Genomic DNA, 26,500 nt, shown 5'->3' with positions numbered 1-26,500 from the left:
GGGTCATCAGGGTTGGATTCCGAATCCGAAGATCCATGGCGATCTGACAGACTGAGAGGGAGAAACCAGTCTGTGTCTCGGTAGTCCATGGAATCGGTGTCTGAGTCCAGACATGCACACTGTCACATGCGGTTTGTGTGGCTGACTCTTGGGAGACTACAGCCGAAATTGTTTGCGTGGCCTTTGAAGAAGTCAGGGGTGTCTGTATCGATGGAACTGTACGAATGGAAGCTTGTGACTGGCCCCAAGACTGATTTTCTTGGAAATTGTAAGGTAATTCAGGGGATACTGTCCCCAACGGTGAGGAAGCGAGGGCATCCCCTGCTGCAGATGAGTGAGCAAAGCCAGCTGCTGTGTGACTGTTTCCTTTGGTGTTCCTGTTGTCGATGTCTGCGGAAAGCCCTTGAAACTTGACGCTGAGTGGTAGTAGAGTCTAAGATAGACAGCAAAGTATGAGCTGTTGTTGTATCCAGGGCCACCTCCCTATCCTCCTCTTCGATATCGACGGTCGGTATGTCGATAGGATATCGAGGGTCACCAGTCTGGAAGCTGACAAAACAGGTATATTCAGAGTCGAAATGGGAGGTTGAGCTATCGGAGTCAAAGGGGCGTGTGTCAACATCAACGGCACCTCTCAACATCGATCCGTAGGAGTTTGTGTCAGTAGCGAATGAACCTCTCAATGTCGTAGTTCCAGTGTCGATGTCGGCGGAGAATCTGTCGGCATTGGTGCCAGTGAGAGAGATCAAGTCCTAGATGCCGTGGTCTAGGTGTCTACACGTTCGACATTGACAGATTCAGTAGTCGCTAGATCCAATCCCTTTGATGTCGAAGGCTGGCGAACGCTTCTGGGTGTTTGCAGACAGGAGGGAGACAGTGTCCTTTCTTTTGTGAGGTCCACCGTCTTAGGCTTTTTTGATCTATGGGAGGGCAGAGAATCCTCCAATTCCAAATGTCATTTAGTTTTCAATCCCTCCAATGTCAAACGTGTAGTCTTCAACAAAAGTTTAGGGATTCAGTATGAGGCTAATGCACTCGGAGTCTAAGGTTTCTGGATCAATGTAGATGCCTTTGCAGCTGATGTCAAAGCTGAAGGGCGGGGTTCTCCCAACATAGAGGGATTTAGCAGCTCGTAGTAAATGGTGGTACGAAGCCCGTTTTTTTCTCATTTGTTTCGAGAATTACAGGCAAATCTTGCAGGAGGAGACATTGTGTTTTTCTTCCAAACGGATTAAACAAGTCATGCAGGTCCTCCAAAGGGAGCTTGGCATTACAGCCAGTGCATCTTTGGCAGGTCCGTTTCTCCTCAGCCGTCTCCATGTGATCCAAATTGTCGTCAAAGTCCGTTCCAAATAGTCCAATTAATGCCAGCAAATTCCGGAAGCCATTCCAATATACAGATAACACCAGAGTAGTCATTAAAATTCGGTTCCTAGTCAAAGCCAATAATCAGTCCTTTTTTGTTTTAGATAAAACTCACAAGAAGAACTAGTCTGAGGAGCGACACCTTGAGGACTGCACACAACGGCGGTCGGAAAAGAACTGAAGAATATGGCACCCAGCCCGCCTTTAAATAACACACTGAAGGTGCGAAGGTGGGGCTTGGTCTCCGTGACGAGCTGCAGAGTGTTATTGCGTGGGTCCTGTGCAGGCGCATTACCCATTCATATGGATCTCGACACATCTTGATCCAGATCAGCCTTGTTCTACAACATAGGGAGTAGAGTTTCAGACCACCCATGCATCACTGCACTGTATGCGACTGGCCAACAACACTTTGTTGGTTTTTATACTTTAAAAACAAGACAAACACAATATACCCTTGTAAGACAAACGGTCAGAAACACCTACTTTATAATTGCCTTTTGAGCATCAGATACAACTAGGAATTCTAGTCTGTCAAATTTATACACAAGCATGCACTCCACTATGGAGTTATAATGGCTTACATTATAATTACATCCTTTCGGGGAACAGTGGGTTGCTTTGTGGGAACAGTGGGTTGCTTTGTGGGAACAGTGGGTTGCTTCTCTTGGGAGCATTTTGGTGGTACTTCTTCCTCTTCACTATCTGATGACAATTCAATAACTTCTTTCCGATATTTTGAAAAAGAAATTTTTGTTGTCCTCTTTGCTTCAGGGGTTTCTGGGACACTGGAGTCATCTTTAAAATCATTTTGAAGGAGAAAGAAGAAATATATTACACATACAGTATACACATCTTATTATACCTGACATTTCATCAGAAATGGCCGTGCTGAAAGAAACTTCCAAGTAGGGCTCTTTAACCATACATTCAAGATGTACACAGGATTTAATTGGAAGTTTGCTTTTACTGCCATTTTCTCCTTTTAAATTGCTCAATTAACCAATATATCATAATGTATTTAATTTTTAAATTGTTTAAATGTACGTACACCACCTTTGAAATATGCATAAAAGGTAATACACAAAGGTTGAAAAATTTAAAAACCTGGTATGAATTCTAGCATTTAAAAATGCCAACTTACTTAAACAAATTCAAGTCTCTAAACTCCATGACTGCAGAGCAAAGTTTGAGCAGGCATGGGCTGAAATCATAACCATGTGTAGGTTCAGAAATTAGACTGGGGGGCCTTTTTCACAGCCGCCACACACTGAGTCGACACTTTCAACGAGCTGTCCACCACAACCCCAGGATCCCAATCCTGGTCAGTCACTGACAGCTCAGACCCCATCAGTGTACACGTGAAGTTGGGGCTTCTTGCAACTAGTTCTGGATGGGGTTGCACTCCCCTTGAAATAGCACGTGTGCAACTTGGGGGAATTGCTGGACTCGGTTCTGCTTTTGGAAGCTCAGGTGAAGGCAGTGGCCAGGGATGCCCTTGCACAACTTTAGCACCAGCTGCATCCCTTTCTCGACAAGGCAGATCTGGCTACAGTTACCCATACCTTAGTCATGACACAGCTGGATTATTGTGACGTGCTCTATGTGGGGCTGCCATTGAAAAATATTCGGAAACTTCCGCTAGTGCAAAATGCAGCAACTAGGATTTTATCCAGAGCTGTCCACTGGGATCATATCACACCCATTTTGAAAGCACTACAATGGCTGCCAATGTTGCCAGGTCCAATTCAAGATGCTGGTTTTGACCTTTAAAGCCCTTAACCGTTTGGGCTCTGGATTAGGGATGTGCACGGAACCACGGAGGCGTGGTCCGGCACTGAGGGGCATGTAGCTTTAAGGGGGTGGTGATAGTACTTACCCCCCCCCGCCGCTCTTCCCCCTCCGGTGCTAGTGCTATTAAAAATCTTCTTGGGGTGGCAGAGTTCCTCCCTGCCGCCCCTGCCCCCGTCGTTGTTCTTCAAAGCTCTCAACGGAGTCCAGCTAGCGGCGTGCATGTGCCCTGCGTGACATCACACGACGCACGCACGCCAGCAGCGGAGACACGCACGCGCCGCGCAGGGCGCGTGCGCGCCACTAGCTGGACTCCATTGAGAGCTTTGAAGAACAACGACGGGGGCAGGGGCGGCAGGGAGGAACTCTGCCGCCCCAGGAAGATTTTAAAACGCACCAGCGTGGTACTACCACCACCCCCTTAAAGCTACATGCCCCCACCCTGCCGGACCTCTGAACCGGTCTGGCGGTCCTTAACATAGTGCCCGGACCGAACCATGCACACTCCTACTCTGGATATCCGAGGGACTGCTTGCTCCCAAGGGTTTCTGCCCACTTGACAAGGTCGTTGGACAGGGCTCTACTCCATGTGCCAACAATGAGGGAGGCTCAGCAGTCATGCAGGCAAGATAGGGCCTTCTCAGTTATTGCCCCCAGACTTTGCAATTCTTTCCTGGTGGGCATTCACTCCTCAGTCTCCATCATAGTTTTTAGGAAGCAAGTGAAATATGGGCTTTTTACACAGGCTTTTATATGAGAGTTATTTTTGTTGCTGCTGCTCTATATTTCATGGTTTCATGTGAATGGTTTTTTAAAAACTTTTAATTAAATTTATATTTTTATATTCCAATTTAATTTTTATTGTGTAACTGTTCAATAGTTTTATATTGTTTTAAATGTTTTGTAAACTGCCTGGAGACTGTTTTGATGAAAGGCACTATAAAAATCGAATAAATAAATAAAATTTACAACCAAAACAAAATGAGGAACAATCTATGACCCCTTTCTCGACCAGAAATATTCTAACCCTGGAGGCATAAGAGCTGAATAGGAAAGATGGCAGCACACACAGGAGAAAAGCAGCTGCAGAATGAGATTGCTGCTTGACAGAAGTTTATGAGAAAGTACTCAAGAGGTGTTTGATGGAAACCTCAATAAATCTTGAGCCTTTATAACCTCAAGCAAGTTACTGACACTGGAAACTACAACACAGTGTGACCTTTGAAACTCGGAGGGGTAACGTGCCCCTTGAGTTGGAGTTAGCGAAACCTCCAAATGACAGTAGGGGCATACAACAGGACAGATTTATTGGAATAGGGGGATGAGAATCAAGAATGAACTTGCTAAGTGGATTGAGTAGATTTTGAATTAGAAATATACAGCTAGCACACAGCTATCTGCTCTACTTAAAACAGAGGTTCTCAAACCTTTTGATACTGTGACCCCCTAAAATTATATATAAAACTAAATGCCAGACACACACACACGTACGTTTAAAACTACTGGCTGAACACTGTTCCCTCTAATAGAGATCCCCAGTTATTGTTCACTGCAACTCCTATAATTCCCAAGCAAAAGCCATTGCAGCTGGGGATTCTGGGAGTTGTAGAAAACAACATCTGGGAATCCTTGTTAGAGGGAACACTGTGGCTGACATCCTGACTAATGATGGTTCTGGTTGCCGTATTTTAAGAAGGATATTGTAGAACTGCAGAAGAGGGCAACCAAGATGATCAGAGACCTGGAACACCTCCCTTATGAGGCAAGGACACAGCATCTGAGGCTTTTTAGTCTGGAAAAGAGGTGACTACAGGGAGACATGATAGAGGTATATAAAATTATGCATGGAGAAGAGAAGTGGGGGGGGGGGAATTCTCCCTCTTTTACAACACCAGAACCGGAGGTCATTACATGAAACTGATGGCCAGGAATTTCAGGACCAACAAACGGAAGTACTTTTTCACACAGTGAATGATTAATCTATGGATGTGGTGATGGCCACTAGCTAGGATGGCTTTAAAAGGGGCTTAGACAAATTCATGGAGGACAGGTCTAGAAATAGCTACTAGTCTGGTGGCTCTAGGCCACCTCCAGCCTCAGAGGCAAGATGCCACTAAATACTAGCTGCAGGGGAGCAACAGCACAAGAGGGAGTGTGCCCTCACCTCTCACCTGTGGGCTTCCCAGAGTCATCTGGTGGGCCACTGTGTGAAACAGGATGCTGGACTAGACAGGCATTGAACCTGCTCCAGCAGGGCTTTCTTATGATGTGTAGACCAGAAAAATGTTGCTGAGGATCAAGCAAAATGTTTCCAGTCTAGCACAGTGTTCCTGGAGTACAGGAAAGCTCCTAAAATGTATTTACACTCTTGCACAAGAGTAGAAGCGTGCCCACGCGTTGGAAGCATGGTAGACCAGTGCAGGGGGCTGATGCTTCATTTATGTTAGGAGCCCACACACACTGTGTTAGTCAGGATGTTAGCCATTGACAAGATCATGTAGAGACAAATAAAGCACATTTACCTTTTACATGAGGATGAGCTTGCTCACTTTTCAAACCTGTGTTTTGTGTTTGAGACTAATTTCAGGATCCAAGTTATTTTCACTAAGTATTTGCTCTTTGTAGCAGAACTGCTGAACACTCTCATTCACATAAGTGGGAATCAAGCAAAGGATGCCATGTCATGGCTTTCTCGTTTAATTCCTTGTAGTCAGCTTGCACACTAATCTACAGTTCAGAAAGAAGAGAGACTGTCGAGAACTGCTCTGATTTCTCCGAGGCATGGGGAGGCAGATGGGGGACAGGAGCTGAAAGCCAGCTGGATCCTCCAGTGTTCACAAAACCATGGGCGCACAGCAATGGCACTTCTTTGGTCACTCAGTAGATTAGCTCTAGCAAGTGTCTCCCAAGAGGGAACTCTGCCCTGGTCTGTCATCCAAGGAAGTGCCACTGCTGTGTTAATGAAACTGACAGGCCTTTTAGCTTAAAGGTCTAATTGTGTAAATCCCCCAGGCAGGCAAGAGAAAGATGCTAAGAGAGGGAGAAAGGGAAAGTTTGAAAATAAGTTATAGATTAGGGTCCTGAGAGCCGGACAACCGCTATACTGTACCTGTCTCTAGGCAACAGGGCTTTGAGCAACTGGAGACTCACATCCTTCGGGGACAGCAAGGTGGAAAGCAGAAGGGTTGCAAGGATTAGTATAAGGATGGATGCCCATGAGAATGGCTTCTCTGTGGTTCCAGCTTCCTATAGGTGCGAGGCAAGCTGGGTGGATTGGCACAAGGACCGATCCAAATAGTGACCGCAAGCTTTTGTGGGTTGCAAGAGAGCATATGGAATGCTCAGAGGGGTCCCCAGCATAGCATACGAAGGAACATGAAGGTGGGCTGGATAGAATCCCGAGCGAAGCACAAGGAAGTGCTGTTTGCAGTGGAGTCCCAGGTGGCAAGACCAAAGGAGCACTTGTAGCATTGGCTGGAGCATCCGATGGAGTCTCAAGTGTAAAGCACAAGGGAGCACGAAGGTTGCAATGAGTCCCAAGTGAGAGGCACAAGGAACACACTGGGTCATGCAACTGGGGATACTTTTATCCCAAAACGTGCCTTGGGGGCAATTCCTATTGTCATGCTTTGCTGAGTAGAAGGGCTGGGACAGGCCTGTTTGCAATGCATTGTTTCTGATCCTTCCTTCCTGGGTGTGACAATGGGGGGGGGGGGGGTGCCTTTTGCAAGTAAGGCTGTTTGTGGTGATAATCATAGTATGCACGCGCATGAAAGAATATCCATGTGGAGGCGGGCTCTCCAATAATCCTATCAATAGTTTCAATGGGTACATCTCTGAGCCTACATCACTGACTCATCTCTTCTGTAATGGGGAGAGTATATATCTTCCTGCTTGGCATAACTGCTCCTTAGCAGTTATTTAATCTCATTTTGGATTAAGCTCCACAAAGCGGGAAATTGGAAACTAAGATGATGCCTTAACAGACATGTCATGTGATCAGTAATGATGTTGTGTCATGTCAGCAATTGTGCTTGCTTAAACTTGCCCTCCATGCAGCCACAAAGACCTATATGGGACTCTTCCCAAAAGAAGATGGGGAAGATGGAGTATCTGGCACCAGCAAAGATGCCCCATGGTGTCCATGTGTGTGCAAAGGCAATTTTAAGAAAGTACAATTTATGACATTGCACACATCATTAGTGATCATGTGACATTTGCAAAGAGGACTAAAGTGGCCCTCACCTAAAAGATAGTGCACTGACCTATGGAGTTTCCTCACTGTAAAAACAAAGATTCCACACGCCCAACAAGGTCTAGATGATAGGAGAGAGATAGGAGTGAGCTGAGAACTGTGAGATACATTGAGCTTTGTAGATAGGCAGCAACTAGGCTAAATTTAGCTCACATTACCTTGGTGTTTTTCTATAAAATGGTGTAATTAAAGTGCCCCACTCCATAGCAGAAATCAAATGCAGTTTTCCTGTCAGCATTCTGACAGTGGGGAATGGGCAACAGGATTCTATCCACTGAGAGAAGTGAGAGGGAGTCACTCTCTACCTGACAGACAGATAGACGGCGGGCGGGGGGGCTGGAGGGAGAAAAGGAAGCAGCAATTCTGGGAAGGCTTATTCAGAAGCAAGCCCACACATTGCTTCTCCCCAACATTGCTCTAACTAAAGCAATCTAAAGCCTACGTGGCTTTCCCCAACTGTCTTCCATGTCTCCCCTTCCACCCTTCTCTGAGAGTTCACCTTCCATAAATAATAGAATAGGCACTGCACTTGCAATAGACTCCATTACATGTCTCCTGCTGCCAGTCCCAGAGTACTTTAAACTTTGGCTTTTTTGTCAGGCTCCGTATAACTTTGCCAGCCCTTGCTAGCCACAGACTTTAATGTGGCAGGAAAACCTTGAACCGCTGCTAATCAAATCACAAAGGATTGTCTTCCTAGACAAGGCTGAACAGATTACATCAGTTATTTTCATCAAAATTCAAAAGAAATGTATGATACACCTGGGCAAAAAACGATCAAAGTGTTCATTTTCAGCATTTTGTAACTTGCTGTAGCGGTGGCATTTTATCATCAGATCATCTTGAAATTAGGCACATTTGTAGACTGCACCATATAGATCACATGTACCAAGTTTCAAGTTATTAGCTCAACAGCTGTCACATTTACAAGTAAAATAATTTTGAGGCAGTACAATTTTTTTGCTACTTGCCTTAACTAAAAGGGCACTCCTGTGTCTCTTTAATACTTTCTGACCAATCTGTTTTTATTTGATCTCTGCATTTCACGATTTAAAAAAATTTTGAACACCAGTCTTGCAGTCTTTTTGACTGAAAGCAGGATAAATACCCAAAGCAAACTTTCTATTGATAAAATCTCATTAGACTGAAGATTAATAAATAATCCTGTGCTAGATAGGGCTGTGCACAAAACACGGTTTGACCCACAGTTCGAGGACACTTCAGGATTGCATATGGGGAGTTTTAAGAAAGAGGAGAGCAACTCCTTACTTGCTCTCCGCCGCCCCATGCAGCTTCCTGCTGGTGCAGTACATGTCCCCAAAAGCCCCGTGCGGTGCCAGCATGAACATGGTGTCTGCGAATGCACAGGTGCCATTTGCGTGGTCAGCATGGTATTGCTAACCATGCAAATGGTGTGCCCATGTATATGTGGATGGCATGTGTGCTGGCGCCATGCGGGGCTTTTGGGGACACACGCTGTCCCAGCAGGAAGCTACATAGGGCAGCAAAGAGCAGGTAAGGAGCTGCTCACCTCTTTCTTAACGCTCCCAAACTGCAATCCCGAACTGTGCTCGAACTGTGGTTTGTGCACAACTCTAGTGCTAGATCACTCCCACAGTGATAAGCCATAAACACATATTGTATATAAACATGGTTTGTCTATTCAACTGTAAATTCCGGCTTTTGACATCCATCTAATAGCCTTTACAATGTTTGCAGAAAATACAGAAAGCCACATTTTAAATGGCAGCCATTAACTATGTAAGTCTAACTGGCAATAAAGCAACATTTAGAGCTTGGTTATATTTTTCTGGCTTAATTGTAAAATATTCAATACAAGATAACTATTATGGCATTTTAAATTGGATCATCTATCCTAGAGATGTGCCGAAACGTGATTGGGTTTCCGAATCACAGCACAATCCCTTTAAAATTGAGGTCTTGCCCAGCCCCTTTAATGCAGAGAGCAGGTCCACCCCGCTCCTCCTCCTCTCGCCACCACTCCCTCCAGTTATCAGTGCTCGCAGAGGTGCTCTCCCCCAGCAACCTGCGCTTGCCACCAGCACGTACATAGCATCTGCGCATACATGGCAGCCATGTGCGTGCCAATGTCATGTGCAGGATGCTGGGGGAAAGCACTGCCGACATGTACTGATAACTAGAGGGAGTGGTGGTGAAAAGAAGAGCAGGGATGGACCTGTTCTCCTCTGCGTTAAAGAGGCTGGGTAAGCCTTCAATTTTAAGGGATTGTTCCGTGATTCGGAGACAGAATCGCATTTCGAGCACATCCCTAATCTATTCTTTGCAGAAAACGATAATAAAAAACACTGCACCAGAGATCCAAACTCCCTAAATGCATGTGTTTGAAAATGAAGACTACTTTGGTTATTCAGAGGGATGCTATATTAATTAGGCCTATCAAACTTTCAGCTCCCAAACTATACACAGAGCGCCAACCACAGGTAGGAGGCAGGTAGGAGGGGGTTGCAATCAGTTGCATGGCCCCTAGAGCTCTATGTGGAAAGTGTGGTGGTGGTTTAGAATGCACCCTAGGTGCTTTCCACAATGTCACTAGAGCATGCCTGTGCAGAAGAGCACTTTGCATGTAGATAAGCAGTCAGAGCAGCTGGCCCCATGCCAAAGCCATAATCCTTTATACAGGCCTAGTAGATGTAAAACATCTTGTATGATTCTAGCCAAATCTTTTGCACTTTTGGGGGGGTCATCTAGCTGTATCCAGAATGGGAAAGCACGCTGCTGCAATTCTTTTCTATGAGCCATTTAGAAACTATCTGGAGATCGCCAAACAAGTAGTCAACACTCAAAAAACAAAAATTAAAAAAACAAACAAACTTCTTATAGAGGAGAAAGGGATTCTCTCAGATTTTGGAGTGCCCTTTTTGAGTAGACACTAGATACTGAAGATTTCACAGGCTGAAGTATCCAGAGTAGAAAGATAACCTTTCTAACTCGAGTCAAAATTCAGTTTTCCAAGCACATACCAGAGAGCAAACTACATTTAATCTGAATACTACAAGTTATGGCGCTCTCTAAGATCTCTTCTCCAATAAATTGTGTTGTGTATTGCAAGGTATCTCACGTGCCCCTATCAAAGGTATTTGAATAAATAGGTTCTCATATTTAAGACTACACAGATCATAAAGATCACTTTCTTTTGCTTGAAAGACTGCAATATTCCATACTTAATCATCTTATTTTAAACAGTCACTCTTCCTATTTTGAAGCACTCTTTATTCTTAATGCAACCCTGAACAATTTAGTCCTTGCCCTTACAGTCACTGACTTGCCATAACAGCCTGTATGTAATTAGGGTACTGCAGGAAGTCCCACCCACACTGTGCAACAGATACTGTCTGAGGGAAAGTAAGGACACTAGAGGTGGTGGCTCCTTGACAGTGTTTCCTCTAAGGCATGCGTATGTGCCTGCACTCACAAGTTTTTTGATGTCTGCTCAGTTAATTTTAGATCCCGCTCAGGTTGAATCAGGAAGCTCCCACTTTGAATACATGTGCGCACACAATGCCTTGATACTCCTGCCCAGAACAAAACTCATTCTGCACACAGATGGGGAAAAAAGAGAACACTGCTCCTAGAGCAAGAAAAAAAAAGTGAGTATATGCATCATGTCTTCCTCAGCCACTTTCATACATTTGCTTTCCAGCATGCAAACTGGTTCAGAATTGATTAGCAAAGCACTGAAGATCAACTGACACATTTTGATGCATTCAGCAGCCATCCACTGCACTACTGGATGCACAGGTGGATTTGGTAGTCTTAACTATGGCAAATGATTGGTGCAATCTGACTGGCACATACATAGTGCAAGTAGAGACAGTTATCTGAGGGTAGAAACAAACTTTACTTTTATTAAAGGCACTATGATATGATTTATTAAAGGCATCACTATTATATCTGTTCACAGGTTTTGCAAAACCCATTTGATCAGTGACAACTGTCACAAAATGAGTGGAACACTGTACTAAATGACAACTCTATCCTATCACCTTCGGCTTTCTTAAAAGCTATTGTCTCCAGCCAAATGGCAGGTAAAGTTCAGTACTTTTCATTCCTTTTTAGATGAATTTTTAACTTGATTCCTTTGTCACACACACACACACACACACACACACACACCCCAGAATGGATTGCAACACATAGTGCAGCTTCACACAATCTGCTCCCAGTAAAGGTGTGGCGATGTCTGGAAATGGCAGTACGCGCTCCTGGTAGGCATGTTGTGTGAACCCATCCAAGTCTGCTGCCCAACATTCTCCCAATTTCTGCCCAATTTCTATAACCAAGACACCAAGTCAGCTGTCCAACAGAGTCTCTGATCTGACAAACACTGAGAGAACTCTCTTAAGAGAGGCAGGGAACTCTGAGAAGGGAGGTGCAATTTTCCACTAGAGAAACAACAAAATCACAAGCACTATGATATACATAGCCATGGAGCAATCACTAGCCACGAGAACACTTAGGTAAGTCCAGTGTCAGAGTTCTGGAATCATCTTAAATTCAAAAGGCTACATACACCCATCGGTCCCTGTGGAAATAATAAAATAATGTTCATGAATAGACAAAAAAGCAGGGCCCCGATCCAAGGTCTAGATTTTAGTAATGGTGGGGAGACAATAGACAAGAGAAATAAGGCATTAATATGAGCAAATGCAGCTAATAAAGCACTTAGGTTATGGAGAAAAGGTGGTCTTCTTCAACCAACCTATTGTCTCACAATGTATTATTCCCCTCATCATAGTATTTATTAAACAAGAGCATACCAGAAGAACCCTCATCTGTTAGCAGAGTAGTCTGTTTAAACAACTGCTGAGAAGAGATTAGTTGCTGGGCAAAAGAGAGAGAGAAATCTTACAGTTTCTATGGAAACTGCTTTAAATCCATTTCTCAGCAGCCATTCAGAAAGTTCCATTGCATATTTTTATAATTTGTAGACATATATTTTAATCTACAAAAAGGACATATATCCACCGAGATAATAGGAAATGGTTTGCTCTCTCATGTTAATAGTAATTCCATGCAGGTAAAGGTTTTCCATATTTTATAGAGGTTTTTCCATATTTTTCTCCTTAGAGCATGACTAGGTTAGACAAGCAGGGATTCCCAGACATTGTTGACTACAACATGCAGAATCCCTAGCCAAAGGCCACTGCAGCTGGGAATTCTGGGAGTTGTAGTGAACAACATCTGGGGATCCCTGTTAGAGGGAACACTGTCTGCAGGGGAAGAAAACTGCATTATTCACGGTCTAATACAGTGGCTCACAAACCTAGATACAAATGTAAAATCAAAGAGTACAAAAAAACAGGGTCCACATTTCTGCTCACTGCCTCTTCCAGGCAAGTGTATTGCTACCTTCTCGGATAAGCAAACTTCAGTCTTCCTCCCAGCTTTGGAGCAGCAGAAGTAGGCAGGTATCAACTTGCAAATGTACACTGACTCCCCTCCCCAGACCAAATGTTGGCTAAGAATGGCATGGCCACTGCACTGCTGACACACTCCAGACAAGCTTCACTGGTGCAGAGGCAGCTCAGAAAGCTTCCAGAATTCTTTCCAGCTCCAAAGCTGGAAGGAGTGCCAAGACAGCTTTGGTCAGAGTGCTTCATTGGTGCAGAGGCAGGCCAGCAAGCCCCCCATACTTCTTCCAGCTTCTGAGCCAAAGAGTGTGGCAGGGTCTTTGGCCGCTTTGCCACCACAATATCTGGAGTGTCCCACTAGCACAAGGTTAGGTCAGCAATGCCCAGCATCCTTTTTTAGCTGGGGAGTGGAAGGCAGGGCAGAGTGGGATTCATGGCTCAGCTGCAGTGCTTGGAATGCCTCAGCTAAACCACAGGCAAACTTTCTATCTCCCTGTTTTGCAGAAGGGGAGCTTCCTTGGCCCCTGCTTGCTGAGATTTCTCTGAGAGATTTCTCTGGGCAGGCACCAGACAGGCTAACTCTGCACCTCCCTTTCCTATGGAAAAGGGAGAAGTGGGGTTTCCTTGGCCCCTGCTTTGTGGAGCCACCTGGAGAAGTAGAGGAGACCACTTTTTTTTTACCTTTTGTGACCAAGTTCAGTCAATCACTGTGGACCCCTGTGTAGTAATGGCAACTTGGTAGCTACTAGATGCTTATTCTTAAACATACAAAATATCAAAAAAGCTAAATGGCTTGCATTTCTGTCTGATTGTTTCAATAAATCACAATGCAGACAGTATTACAATGAACTTTCAAAATAATTGTTTGCAGATAACTTATTAGCATCAACCCACAAGCATTTTTCAAATTCTTAAATCAGTCCAGTCTTCCAAAATGTCTTTAGCATCATACATTTTGCATCTAGAACAGGCCTGCACAACATAAGGCCCGGGGGCCGGATTCGGCCCGCGGGGGCTAATTAACTGGCTCCCAGGTATCCTGTAGCAACACAGGAGCTGGAAACTGCCTTAAAGTGCCATCCTGTGCATGTTTTTTTCATTAATATGTTCCATGGTGTTCCTAGCAAGGCTTACTCCCAGGAAAGCATGCCTAGGATTGTAGCCTGAAAGCAATGACTGTTTAGGGAGAGGAGAGGCGTTGGCATTTATTTTGGGCTGGCTTGCACTCCAGGGACCTCAATGACTGAGCAGGTACAGGACCTATTTTCTGGCCACTATTTTTTGGTTAAAACTATGGGTCCATTGACAGGGGGAATAGATCCACAAGTACCTAATTATATGTTTAATTTTAATGTAATGTGCTAAAATTGACTCTGGCCCTGCACGCCAAGTTGTGGATTTTTAATGCAGCACCCGATGGGGAAGCATGTTGGGGGAGGTAAGAACAGCCTTCCCATGCCTTAAAAAGACCCCCTCCCACCTCCAGGGTGTGCACAGAACTGGTTCCCCTATTCCCAGGCATTCTCACACTCCTTGGCCTCCCTGGTACCTTTCCAACTTCCCCATGCACCCTCCTAGCCTCCACCTAGCCTCCTGTACGCAGGTACTGCTTCCCTTAAAGAAGATCCTCCCCCTGTACTGCTGCAAGTACCTACTACCTGGCACAGGTTGCGCGGGAGCATCCGCTTCTGCATGGTGCAGGGAGGAAATGCATATCAGACACTCTAGTAGTACCCAATAGCACAAGCCTACTTTCTAGACCTCTCAAGCTATTCAATTAGAATGGAAAATACACAGTTGTATGTCTTGGAGCTGTAACACACAGACAAGAATTTTGTATACAATTGCCAAATCAAACCTAAATAATTATCATCATTGCATAAAGCCACAAAATACGTTTCACTGTTTAGGCTCCCCCCACCCCCCATTTTATGATGTTTACACATTTACAAGTAGGATTTTGCTATAGCCAAAAAAAAAAGAGAGAGAGAGAGTACTTTTAAATGTAAAAGCCCAGAGATCCTTATGGAAGCTATTATAGATTACAGGCATGCAGACAATAAAAACTAAACCAAAGCTGGATGTATACCAACTTTCTACTTGCTTATTAAAACAAAAAACAAAAAAACAACTCACCAGTTTTCTCTGATACATCAGATGCTGGAGTGGCTGGCCTGCTGCTATGATCAGTAGCAACATCTGATGCTGGAGTGGCAGGCCTGCTGCTATGATCAGTAAGCTCGTCATCTTCCCTAACAGAAGCAGCTTGGTCTTCTGAAACCAAAGGACCTGCAGGAACTTGATCTACAGCATCCAAATAAGCAGAAGCAGTAGCCTCCTCTTGGTCTGCAGGAAGGCTGGGAGAAGGAACTTTCTCTTCATTGGCTTTTTTTTCAAAGCGAAAGCGGTCCAGATTAAACAAGCTCATGATTTCAGCCCTTCACTTCACAGTTTATGGAATTCAGCTTTATAATCCTTGGAGGTGGTTATAGCACCATATAAATCAAGAGTATCTGGGAAGAAAGCAGCAGGGTAAAAGTTGAAGATCCATTACAGACTATGAAAGAAGGCCCTTATCTCAGGAACTTCTAGTTGCAGTACTCAGTCAGCACATCTCTTGTTTGATATTTACTATTTATACCCTTATAAATGCTAGCATAGGCTAATGCTTGCAGCTTTGCTTGACAATCACTCCTAAGTAATTTATACAAATTAATCCCATTATTTATTTCTCTGGCCTTTGATACAGCTGACTTGTAAGATGGTGAGGCACATGTCAGGCAAAGAACAATATCAAGTTTCAGTCCTTGAGGGGAGCCATCTGAGACAGCAGTGATGGCTGCTCATCATGCTGGTCACTGACCGAAATAAAGATATTTGATTTGATGGCTGCTCATCCTATTTTTGAGTCCTTCTTTGTGAAGTCATACAAGGTTCTACCTCATCCTCCTAATCTGTTTCTCCTAATCTGTTATTTCAGTTTTTGCCAGGGTTTTTTTTTTCATTTCTAATTTATAAGGTTGCTCCTCCCCACACCTACAAATATATCTATATAATGTTATTAAAAGTTTATACACCATCTAGATTTTCTGGTGCAAGACCCAAGATGGTGGGAAGTGTGGATTTTGTCTAATAAAAATAAAATTTTATTTTATTTTGATTCGTGCCCAAGATATTTTATTACCAAAAAATTGGCAATATTTCAAAAAGCAAGATGGCACCTTAAAGATGAAACTACTTTGTTGCTGTTGCTTGAATTCTCATAGGCTAGAGTCTGTTAGAAACAGGCATCCCCCTCCCCCACCGCAAGCTAGAACACTAGAACTCTCTACCAACAAAGGCTTTATTTTTTATTTAGGATTCACAGAATTGCACAAAGAGTTCTGTTTTATTTTTCTAAGTAAAGATCCATGTTTAAAAAGGAGAATAAATTATAATAGGGCTGCACAACTTCAGCCCTCCAGCTCCCATCACAGTGAAGCATCACAGTGGCCAGCAGTTCAGGATGCTGGAAGTTGTAGTCCAGCAATAGCTGGAAGGCCAGAGTTGTGCAGCTGGGATTATAACCATCCTTCCCACTGCTTCTGACTGTAACAACTTTGACTCCTTATGATTCTTTTGACTCCTTGACCCCTTTATTGTTATAAACTACCTATAGACTTCGGTAGCGTGTGGTATACAAATATAAATAAATAAATAAATAACATTCTTCTAAAATTGCAATACAGCAGCACACTTAGCTGAAAGTAACTTTAACTGAAATCAGTGGGGCTTACTTTTAAGCAAGCATGCATAGGCTCAGCCTGTCAAACTAACAGAAATTTTCTTAACCAAGGCTCTTTTATCACCTGTAATGTAACTCCTGAATTTCAAATGAGCTAAATGATCATGCAAAGAATCGCTACCATTTCTAAAGGCTATTCTTCTAAAGACTCAGTTCTGAGCTAGAAGCTCCATCAAAGAGATTGAGAGAATCCCTGCTAGCTCCGATTAGCAAAGATAACTGGTCCCACCCCTCAAAAGCTCCTTCAAAGTGATTTGGCAAGATTTGTGCATTTTTAGTATTTGTGCTAAAGATCTAAGTAGACTTTAAAGCCTGCCTACTGAGCTTCATCATAAGTTCACTGACTATACTATTCCTTCTACTTGCCAGAGTAGGGACGGATGATCCCCAGCAAGAGATTCTGTAGAATCCTGACAAAGTCTTATCCTCAGTCAGGAAATTATATATTACACACTAGAATAGATAGAAGTGTACATATCCTGTACATGTGTATGAATGAATGAATGACCTTTATTGCATGATCATTTGTCAATTTAAAAAAGTTACAAGAACGAAAAATGAAGTTCTTCATTTGATATAAAACAATTAAAATGATTACAAAGTTATCAATGTCAGGTAGCCAGGAGAGTTTTCTTCAGGTAGCCATGAGAGTTTTCGTCAGCTTTTCAGCAGCATGAACAAATTTAGCTACCTGAGTGACTTAAAAAAATATATCGTCATCCTGCTACAGGAATGATAAAATACTATGATATAATACGGGGAACATATTATTAGTACATAAATAAAAGAGAGAGATCTATCCCTGTACTCAGACAGGAACTAACAATTTAAAAAAGGTAATGCAGCATATCAATATCTTGAGCGTTATCACATCCACACGGAGTGGATTCCACTTCTGGAATAATTTGAAGCCTCTTCAAATACTATATGTCTATGTAGCCTTCTTCTATCTATATCAGTGTGCATGTTTGTAAGTTTATATGTATCCTGACTGAGGAAAACAATTCATGCATCTGATGAAATAGGCTCTGGCTCAGCAGAAATGTGCTATTTTTTATATATGCTACAGAATGCTATGGAATCCTTGATTTTTCACCATACACTCTAAACTTTCCCATATCACTCAGGTATGCAGTTTTGGATCTCCTAGATCTGGCCAATGCCTCTTGAACTGTAGGCTACAGTAGTGGCAGGGCCTATTTTTCATCAATTTCTGACGAAGTAGCCAATCCCCACTGGTACTATATTAGGCAGCAGCGATATAGAAATACGCTGAAAGGCATCATCTCATACTGGAGGCAATGGTAAACCCCTCCTGTATTGTACCAAAAGAAAACCAGAGGGCTCTGTGGGTGCCAGGAGTAAAAATCGACTTGATGGCACACTTTACCTTAGCCACAGACCTAGTCAACATTCGTTTGGGGGACTTTCTGTAAAGTCATATCTAGATTATTGCAATAGATCCTACAGAAGATTGCCAATATAACTTTGTAGGCTTCAACTAGTGTAGAACACAGTGCAATGGTGTATAATGCAGAGTGGGAGCATGAACGAAGAGCACTATGGCATATTCATTGGCTATGATGGTTTTTGTTCATTGAAGCTGCTAGTTGTGAATGATGGAACTTTAAATGTCTTGCACTACTACACCTCTTAGCAATCATTTCCACCACTATGTTACTTCAAAATATTGAAGATCAGCATCCATTTGACTACACAGTTTTTGCACCTGTCCTTGCAATATGGATACAGCCATTCTTGGCAACTGCCCCACAGCCATATCTCCAACAGACCCACTAATGCGGAACAGCAAAACAAAAACAACAACGGTAGAACCTTCTAGTCTGAGTTGCCTTTTAATTGCTGGACTTCAGCAGCCACGGAATAACTTCAATGCACTTATTTTAATAGGCATTTCCCACTATTGATCAGAGGGAAGTTGTAGCATTGTTGCCCGGTGCAGCTGCTGGAAAGGGGCAAGCTACACATTCGGCATAAAATAAAGCCAAGCAAGTGTATGGGCAGGTCTCTTCTATTATATTCTTCCCCACAACCACCTCATTTCGACAACCTGCATACAACTTGCCAGTAACTAGACTGGAGAGAACACGGAGCAGTGTAGGAAAAGAAAAATAGCGCCCCCCAATCTATCTCACACACGCGCGCGCGCACCCTGTGAAGTCCGCCCCCCCCCGCAGTGCCTCCTCCTCTCTCCATTAGCCACGCAATTATCACCACGCCTCGGGGAGCCTACTGGCAAGTCATCCCCCCCATCACCACACACCCCCTCCCCACTATGCCCACAAATCCCCACCTCCTCAGTCTCCTCCACACACGAGATCTCCCTTCCACCATCTTCCCTCACTTCCTGGTCCTCCATCACCTTGTGGCCTGCCTCTTCCATCCCACCCCCACCCTTCGTCCGTCCGTCTTTTTCTCGCTCGCTCGCGCGCGCACACACGCACACGCACACACCCGCCCCCTCCCGACAAAACTTCTTCTACATGGGCCTCGACCACCACAGTCCGCTCTCCCCTGCGCCGCGGCTAGAGCAAAGCGCCGGAGAGAGACAAAGAGGGCGAGGGGGAGGGGAACCGGCGCCGCTTTTTCCCCTCCCCCCTCTTCCTCCCTTCCTTACCCCGCCCCCACTCCGAGGAGGCGCGCGAGCCTTCAGAGCGCCGACACCGGCCAGCGGCGACGGCAGAGCCGGGCGTGTGCCAGGCCGAGCGGGGGATCTGACGGCAGAGAAAAGCGACGTCAGCCTCACAGCCCCTCCAAGCGCAACGGGGGTGTGTGTAAAAAAATAAAAGAAATCAATTGCCACAGAGACGGCTTGCACCAAAAGAGGGGGGCGCCGAGTGATGACCTCACTGGCTTTTTTCTCCCAGCATCCTCTTTTTCCCGGCTTTTTCCCCTCCACCCCCTTCCTGGCCCTCCCTCTACTACACACTAAGCCGCTGCCCACCTCCTGCCTGGTTTGGATATGCGCGCGCGTGCAGCCAAACACAACGTGCGCGTGCCCGCGCTCGCGGACAGCAGATAAGACTTCAGGCTCTTCCCCCCAACCCCACGCGCCTGCAATGCGCCTGCGCGACCTGCCGGCTGGTGTAGTGGGGCTTTTGCGTTGGAGCAAGCTCAATTGTACCGCAACGAAAACGCTGATGAAGAGATTATTTAATTATGCTACATTTGTTGTGAGGCAGGGTCTTTAAAGGCACGCTGGAGCCCATAAGGAAGAAACCGATGGGGTTGAAATGGGCCTTTCAATGGTTTGGATGGGACGGGAGAGTGGACAGGATGTTCTGAGCAGTGGACATTATTAAGTGGCAAGGGTTGTTGCTGCGAATAGAGAAGAAAAGCCCTGCTAGAGAAATATCTAATCTGGGCGCTCCGGTTGTTGAACAACAACTCCCATAATCCCCAGGCACACTGCTCAGGATTATGGGAACTGTAGTCCAGCAGTAGCTGGAGAGCCATAGTGGGCCATCTCTGCCCTTTATGAGGAGGAAAGCTGGTCTTGTGGTAGCAAGCATGACTTGTCGCCTTAAGTAAGCAGGGTCTACCCTGGTTGCATATGAATGGGAGACTAGAAGTGTGAGCACTGCAATATATTCCCCTTAGGTGATGGAGTCACTCTGGGAAGAGAAGAAGGTTCCAAGTTCCCTCCCTGGCAGATAGGGCTGAGAGAGATTCCTGCCTGCAATCTTGGAGAAGCTGCTGCCAGTCTGTGAAGACAATACTGAGCTAGATAGACCAATGGTCTGACTCAGTATATGGCAGCTTCCTATGTTCCTATGGGATCAGACCAAAAGCCCTCCTAGCCCAATATATCCTGCTTCTCATCATGGCGAACCAGCCTTCTTCTGCTGTTGCCACCTCAGCAACTGATATTCAGAGGTATACTGCCTCTGAACATGGAAGTTCCACATAGCCATCATAACAAGTAACCAGCGCTAGACCTTTCCTCCATGAATTTGTCTTAATTCCCTTTTAAAGCCAGCTAAGAATGTGGGATGAGGTCTGCTGATTCAGACTAAAAGGAACATGGAGGTGCCATTCTTAATTATTGCAGCTGATGAGAACTTAAAAAGAACCCTGTAGGATCAGACCAAAGTCCATTTAGTCCAGTATGTTGTTTCCAACAGGCCAGATGCCTCTGGGAAACCCACCAACAACTGCCCTCACCTGCTGTCTGTGTTCCACCTTTGAATATTCAAAGCTACACTGCCTCTGGTCCTGAAGATTCCACTTAGCTATAATGGCCACCAATGTAGGAAGAGTCAGGCCAAAAGTTCCATCTGGTCCAGCATCCTGCTTCACTCAATGGCCACAATCAGTACTTGAAGGTAATAGCTCCCTCCTCCTGCTGTTGCTTCCCAGCCAGTGACTGGTATTCAAAGGTAGATGCTACCAGTGTTCCCTATAAGAGGGATTTCCAGATGTTGACTACAACTCCCATAATCCCCCAAAGCCTTTGCAGCTGGGGATGGTGGGAGTTGTAGTCAGTGACATCTGAGAATAACTCTTACAGAAAATAGTGATTGCCACTGAATATGGCTGTTCCATCTTAACTATGGCTAATAAGAACCTAAGAAGAGCTGTGCTGGATCAAAACAATGATTCATTTAATCCAGCATCCTGCTTCTCACAATGGCCAACCAGATGCCTCTGCTAAGCCCTCTAACAGGGTATAAAGGCAGCCCTTTCCAGATGTTGCCCCCCCCCATGCAAGCAGCTAACTAATCCCTGCTAACTTGGCAAAGAGGCACCTTTTAATGTGGTGATTTGCTTTATTTAGCAGGGGGAGAGTAACTAGCGGGGAGAGTAACTAGCCCTATCCACCCCCAGCACAGTACCTCCAGTGACTGTTGCTGGTGTCTATCTGATGTTTCTTTTTAGATTGTGAGCCCTTTGGGGACAGGGATCCATCTTATTTATTTATTATTTCTCTGTGTAAACCGCCTTGAGTCATGTTTGGAAGGGCATTATAGAAATCAATCAAACAACAAACAAACAAACATCAGATATTCAGTGGTATCCTGCCACTGAACATGGAGGTTCCATCAAGACTAATAGCCACCAATAGAAGACCTTTCCTCCATGAATGGGTCTAATCTCCTTTTCAGGCCATTTAAACTAGTGGCCCTCACCACATTTTGAGGCAATGAACTTCTGAAAAAGCATTGTTCTTGTATATTGCTCCTTTCCATAATAAAATGCCCAAGCCAGCTTTGTGTAGAGTGGGAGGTGAACTGGTGTCCACCCATGCAGATTTCTTGCCCTAGCACATTTAAAGCTAAATTTGCCATCTAAGAATAGTGATGGACTTTTGGAGGTTTGTGGGAGGGGAGGATAGAACTAGAAGTACAAATGCTGGTCTCTGGTTCAGTTCCTGGCATCTCCAGTTCTAAAGGAACTCAGGGCTGCTCCGCATGATCAAATGTAACGTCTTTTACTCATGAATCAGAGATTCCATCAGAGACAGTAGGGAAAAAGTGAACTGTGAGAATGTCTCTGACCAACCACCTTTCTCTAAAATAAAGCAGGCACATGTATTCTGAATGGATCATAAAAAGAGAGAAGCATGCTGGGACTCATGTCTTCTATTCCTTGGACTGGAAAAAGAAAATATTTTAATGTTGTTCCTTAGGTAAAAGTGACAGCTACAACATAATACAAAACAAAATAGGATATGTTGAAGTTTAATGCAGGCAGTACAGGAAAGTGGGGAAAGAAGCAGTTATTAACTCTAGGGTTGGAAAATGCCCGTGTAATGTAGAGTCGGACTTCGGATGCTGTGGATATTGGACTTAAATTGGATAGATCCAGATTCTAGTGCTCTTCGCTCCCATGGCGGTCATTAAGAGTGCTTGGCCAGTTGCAATAGCTCAGCCTAACCTCGCTTTCAACGTTATTGTGAGGTAGGAAGGGGCCACGTATGCTACCCTGAGCTCCTTGGAGGAAGCACAGGATAAAAATGCAGGTAATGGAAACGCAGAATCTGTTTACAAATTTTGTAAAGCCCTATGTACATAGGTGGTACATCTGGTAACTCTGCCCATGTACAAATCATAATTTGTCATGAGAACAAAGCACAATATAGCATTCCACCTTCCAATACATATTAGGAATATGGTTATATGAATATGAATATACAAATACAAATATATGAGGTTTGCCCTCTCTGCTGTCCTTCAAGGCATTTTGATGTTGTTTTAATTGTTTTAATTGTGTGCAGCTATTTGAATTGGTTGCTTTAACTTTGGTATTGAATGGCTTATTTATTGTAAACCACTGAGATACTGTAATTTTTGTTAGGTGGTATAAAACTCGAATAAATGAATGAATAAGGGAAGTTTCCAGTTTATGGCTTCAAATATTTTTGCACCTGGATGGAGCTAGTAACAGGTTGTGTGGGGAGCAGCATGGCAGACTACAGCAGCAGGGAACCTCATAGCAAAATTGTTTTGTTTGCTCATGGAAGGGCCAAAGTAGACATCATGAAGGGGGTCTAAGATTGGAACTCCTAATCCCGCCCCCCCCCCCGTATATAAAAAGCAGCAGAGGGTACAATTTGTCCTGGGGTTGCAGCACAGGGGGTTAACCCTTTGCTTCAGAACTGGTTCCCCAGTTTAAATCACACACCCTCACCCACAGGTTCACCTCTGCCCACCCACTCACACACCAATACACAGCTGATGTCAGTTTTGGATGGGGTGACTTGGATCAGGGATGTGGGGCAGGTAGGAAGGGTTAGATCCCCCTCCCACATGCCATGGCCTTACTCCACTTTGGGGCTGGGGCTGGCTGGGTTGCCCTACAAGATCATGGAGGACTGAGCTTTTGATTGCGTTCTAGTATGGGTGAAGAAGATGTGTAGAGTAGGAGGTGAGAAAGTTAATCCTTCAGTTGCTCCTGCCAAGTTGCCACATTGTTCTTCTCCCACCAGATGGAAAAGCAGAGAGCCTGAGTATTCTGTACCACCCAGAGGAGCCCGAAGCTCTGAAGAAAGGAGGCAGGATGTCAGAACACAGTAGGCAGAGGGTGAAGAAAATGAGGAAAACAGGACAAATGGGAAGATTAAACTAAGAAAACACAAATATGGAATATGAACAAGGCAAAGCACGTTAGATATTAAGACAACACTCTTAGTGGAAGTTTGGAAAAAGCTGTGGTTGATGGATTAGTGTTTTTACAATGTTTATAATTTGTAAAGGCTGTTTAATTGCTCGCAGTTATTAGTATTATAAACATTATGATCTAAGATGACTTCCTGGCAAAGAAAGCAGGCAGAGAACCCACTGGAGGAGTAGGGTGTACCAGCCAAAAGCTTACTTTGTAGAGAACTGAGAGGTGGTTAAGAGTTTTGCTGGTAGTGCTGCTGCTGTATGGTTGAAAATCCAATATCTAGGAGTAGAAGGGATATCCTAAAAATGGGAGCAAGGAAATCGGAAGGTGGAGGGAGCATAGAAATCAGCATACATGTTTGGCATATTATCCTGGAAGATGCACCAGTTACTGCCATTTTCTCAAAGAAGTCCACAAACCACTAAAACCAGTGCACTTTCTTTCTTTGCATTTTTATCCCACTTTTCTTCCAAAGAGCCCAGAGTGGTGAACAGGGTTCTGTTTATCCACACAACAACCCTGTGAGGTGCCTTAGGCTGAGAGATAAGTAACTGGCCCAGAGTCACCCAGTGAGTTTCATGGCTGAGTGGGGATTTGAACTGGGGCCTCCCAGCACACTGGTTGTAGGTGGCTAGGATCCAATCCCCCACCCTGTATGGACTGGGTGCTTTTGAAATCCATACAAGTTAAGCAGGTGAACAGGGGCAGCCATTGTGTGGATTAGATGAGGAAACAAGATGAACAAGATCTGTTGACTCAGGAAGGGAGAGAGAAAAAGAGAAAGAAAGAAAAAAGAATGGAGGGAAAGAAAGACAGAGGGGAAGAGCAAGTGGAGGAGAGAGAGAGAAAAAGAAGGGAGCGGAAGAGAGAAAGAAGGAAGGGCGAGGGACGGGCTCGAGCCTGTCAGCAGCCTGAGGGGAAAGAGCAGCCATGGCAGCACCTATTGGCAGCAATGAAGGACCCAGTCAACCACTGCTGCTGTTTGGGGCTACCAAAGCCATTGGCGGAGGGAGGCAGGCAGCCTGGGAGGGAAGGGCTGGATCTGCTGCTGCTGCTGCTGCTGGGAGGAGCAGAGCTTGGGTGAGGGTGGGGAGGTCTCTGGGGATAGGGGGCTGCAGCTTGGCCAATAGGTCAGGGGTGGAGTAAAGGGATGGAGGAGTGACCAAGAGGGTTGAGGGGGGATGGAAGCAATGGGATGGAGGAGGAGGAACAGGAGTACGGCTCAGGTGAGGGTGGAGAGATCTCTGAGGTGAGGGGGGCTGTGGCAGGGGTTGAGGGTACTAGCGTGCAGATGCTCAGTTCAGGTTAAGCTAGTTGCTCTTATTTTTCAGATGAGAGTCTGTGTCATGGCTCAGACTTCTGACTCAGAAGAGTCAAAGCAAGAACGGGAGGATTCGCCCGCTAGTGAGGGCTCAGAGGCACAGCAACAGGATTTGGCAGGGAGACCAGACTCTGGAGCTGAGGATTCAGAACCAGAGTTGCCAGAACCTAAGGGGTATACTCATAGGTCAAATGGGCCGTAAGCCAGAATTTGGCTTTTTTAAAGTCAGATCTGGCCACCTAGTTCAGAACAGCTGCCAGACATGAATCCTGAGGAGGAGGAGGCTGGGATTTCACCTGTCTTGAGAAGACATCTCAAGAGGAAAGCTCAGTGGGAGTCACGCAGGCGCAGGAGATCACAAGAGAGGAAGCAGAAGTGCTGACTCAGGGAAGTCTGATTGGCTGCTGGTTCTCTTGAGCCCTATATATTTAGCAGTCTGTCAATTGCTCAGATGCTGTTAGCAACTTTCGCTGACCACAGACTGTTCGATTTTGAATTCCCAACTTTTCCAAGTTCCAGTTTGCCCTTGTTTGTGCTTTCCTGCTTTGTTCCATTAATTCCTTGTTCTGGTGTCCGTTCTTTTCATTCCTTGCTCTGTGTTTTCTTTTCAGTTATTACTCAGTTATTGTTAGAGCAGGGTACCTAGTTCAGTTCAGGGGACTTGATTCAACTATTCTCTTTGTAAGCCTTTTGTTTTCCTTCTTGCAGCTTCGCTGCTACTTTCTGTTAACTCACAGGGGGCGGGGGAGTGCTGAAGAGGGTTGTAAATCCTGTTGGGTTAGCCGAGCTAACAGATTTATGACAGTCTGAAACCAAATGTTTCCCTAAGACTTATGGTGAATCTGTGGCAAAGGTAATATTTCAGTTCACAGTTCCAAGTTTAACTCTTGGTCCTTTGGTCCTACGGTGGACAGACAATATAACATATTTAGTTTATTTAAGAAATGTTTACCCTGCCTTTCTTCTAAAAAGCTGTCATAGTGACTTCTAAGCTTGCAAAATCCAATATGGGCTGGTTCAGATGGTACCTTACTGCCCCATGTGATTAGAAAGGGAATGTGCCAAGAGCTGATGTCCTGATGCCCTCTCAGAACATCTCTTTGTGGTGGTGGTGAGCTGTTCATCCAAATGGTTGCTCTACATGCCCACCATTTCTGATCACATGGGCTGTTAAGTTATCGATGAGCGAAATACACCAGGAGGTATACTCCCAGTAGGGTCACCCAAAGTGCGAAGGTCATCCCAGCTGCCCAGCTAAAGCAAGCAGGCACCTATATTGGGTAGCAGCGATATAAAAAGGTGCTGGAGGTGGATGATCACTTCAGTGACAATGACAAAGGCATCTTTTCATACTGTGTGGGAGAAGGCAATGGTAAACCACTCCTGTATTTTACCAAGAAAACCATATGGATAGACAAAATAGAATGATTGTTGATGTAGTACTGGAAGATGGGCCCCTCAGG

At 44.8% G+C, this 26,500-nt stretch overlaps 1 protein-coding gene across 5 annotated transcripts in view; it reads right to left on the bottom strand.

The window, feature by feature from the left end:
• The window catches only part of SMARCAD1 (SWI/SNF-related, matrix-associated actin-dependent regulator of chromatin, subfamily a, containing DEAD/H box 1), a 76,096-nt gene extending 56,439 nt beyond the window's left edge, over positions 1-19,657 (bottom strand). For 2 of the 5 annotated variants that reach the window (XM_053255119.1, XM_053255123.1), the window contains exons 1-3: positions 18,903-19,035; positions 14,941-15,317; positions 1,950-2,163 (exon numbers count right to left, since the gene is read on the bottom strand). In XM_053255119.1, the coding sequence (XP_053111094.1) occupies positions 1,950-2,163; positions 14,941-15,232 (506 nt within the window). In that variant the 5' untranslated portion in view covers positions 15,233-15,317; positions 18,903-19,035. Of the gene's footprint in view, positions 1-1,949; positions 2,164-14,940; positions 15,318-18,902; positions 19,036-19,063; positions 19,204-19,226; positions 19,522-19,553 lie in introns of those variants that run through there. The other 3 variants (XM_053255122.1, XM_053255120.1, XM_053255121.1) reach the window with 3 other exon arrangements.
• Between the last annotated feature and the right edge of the window lie 6,843 nt (positions 19,658-26,500).

This window comes from Hemicordylus capensis, chromosome 5, assembly GCF_027244095.1.
Source record: "Hemicordylus capensis ecotype Gifberg chromosome 5, rHemCap1.1.pri, whole genome shotgun sequence".
In the NCBI taxonomy this organism is placed as follows: Eukaryota; Metazoa; Chordata; class Lepidosauria; order Squamata; family Cordylidae; genus Hemicordylus; species Hemicordylus capensis.
The sequence above is the reverse complement of the archived record's forward strand: the minus strand, read 5'-3'. Positions and strand labels throughout refer to the sequence as shown.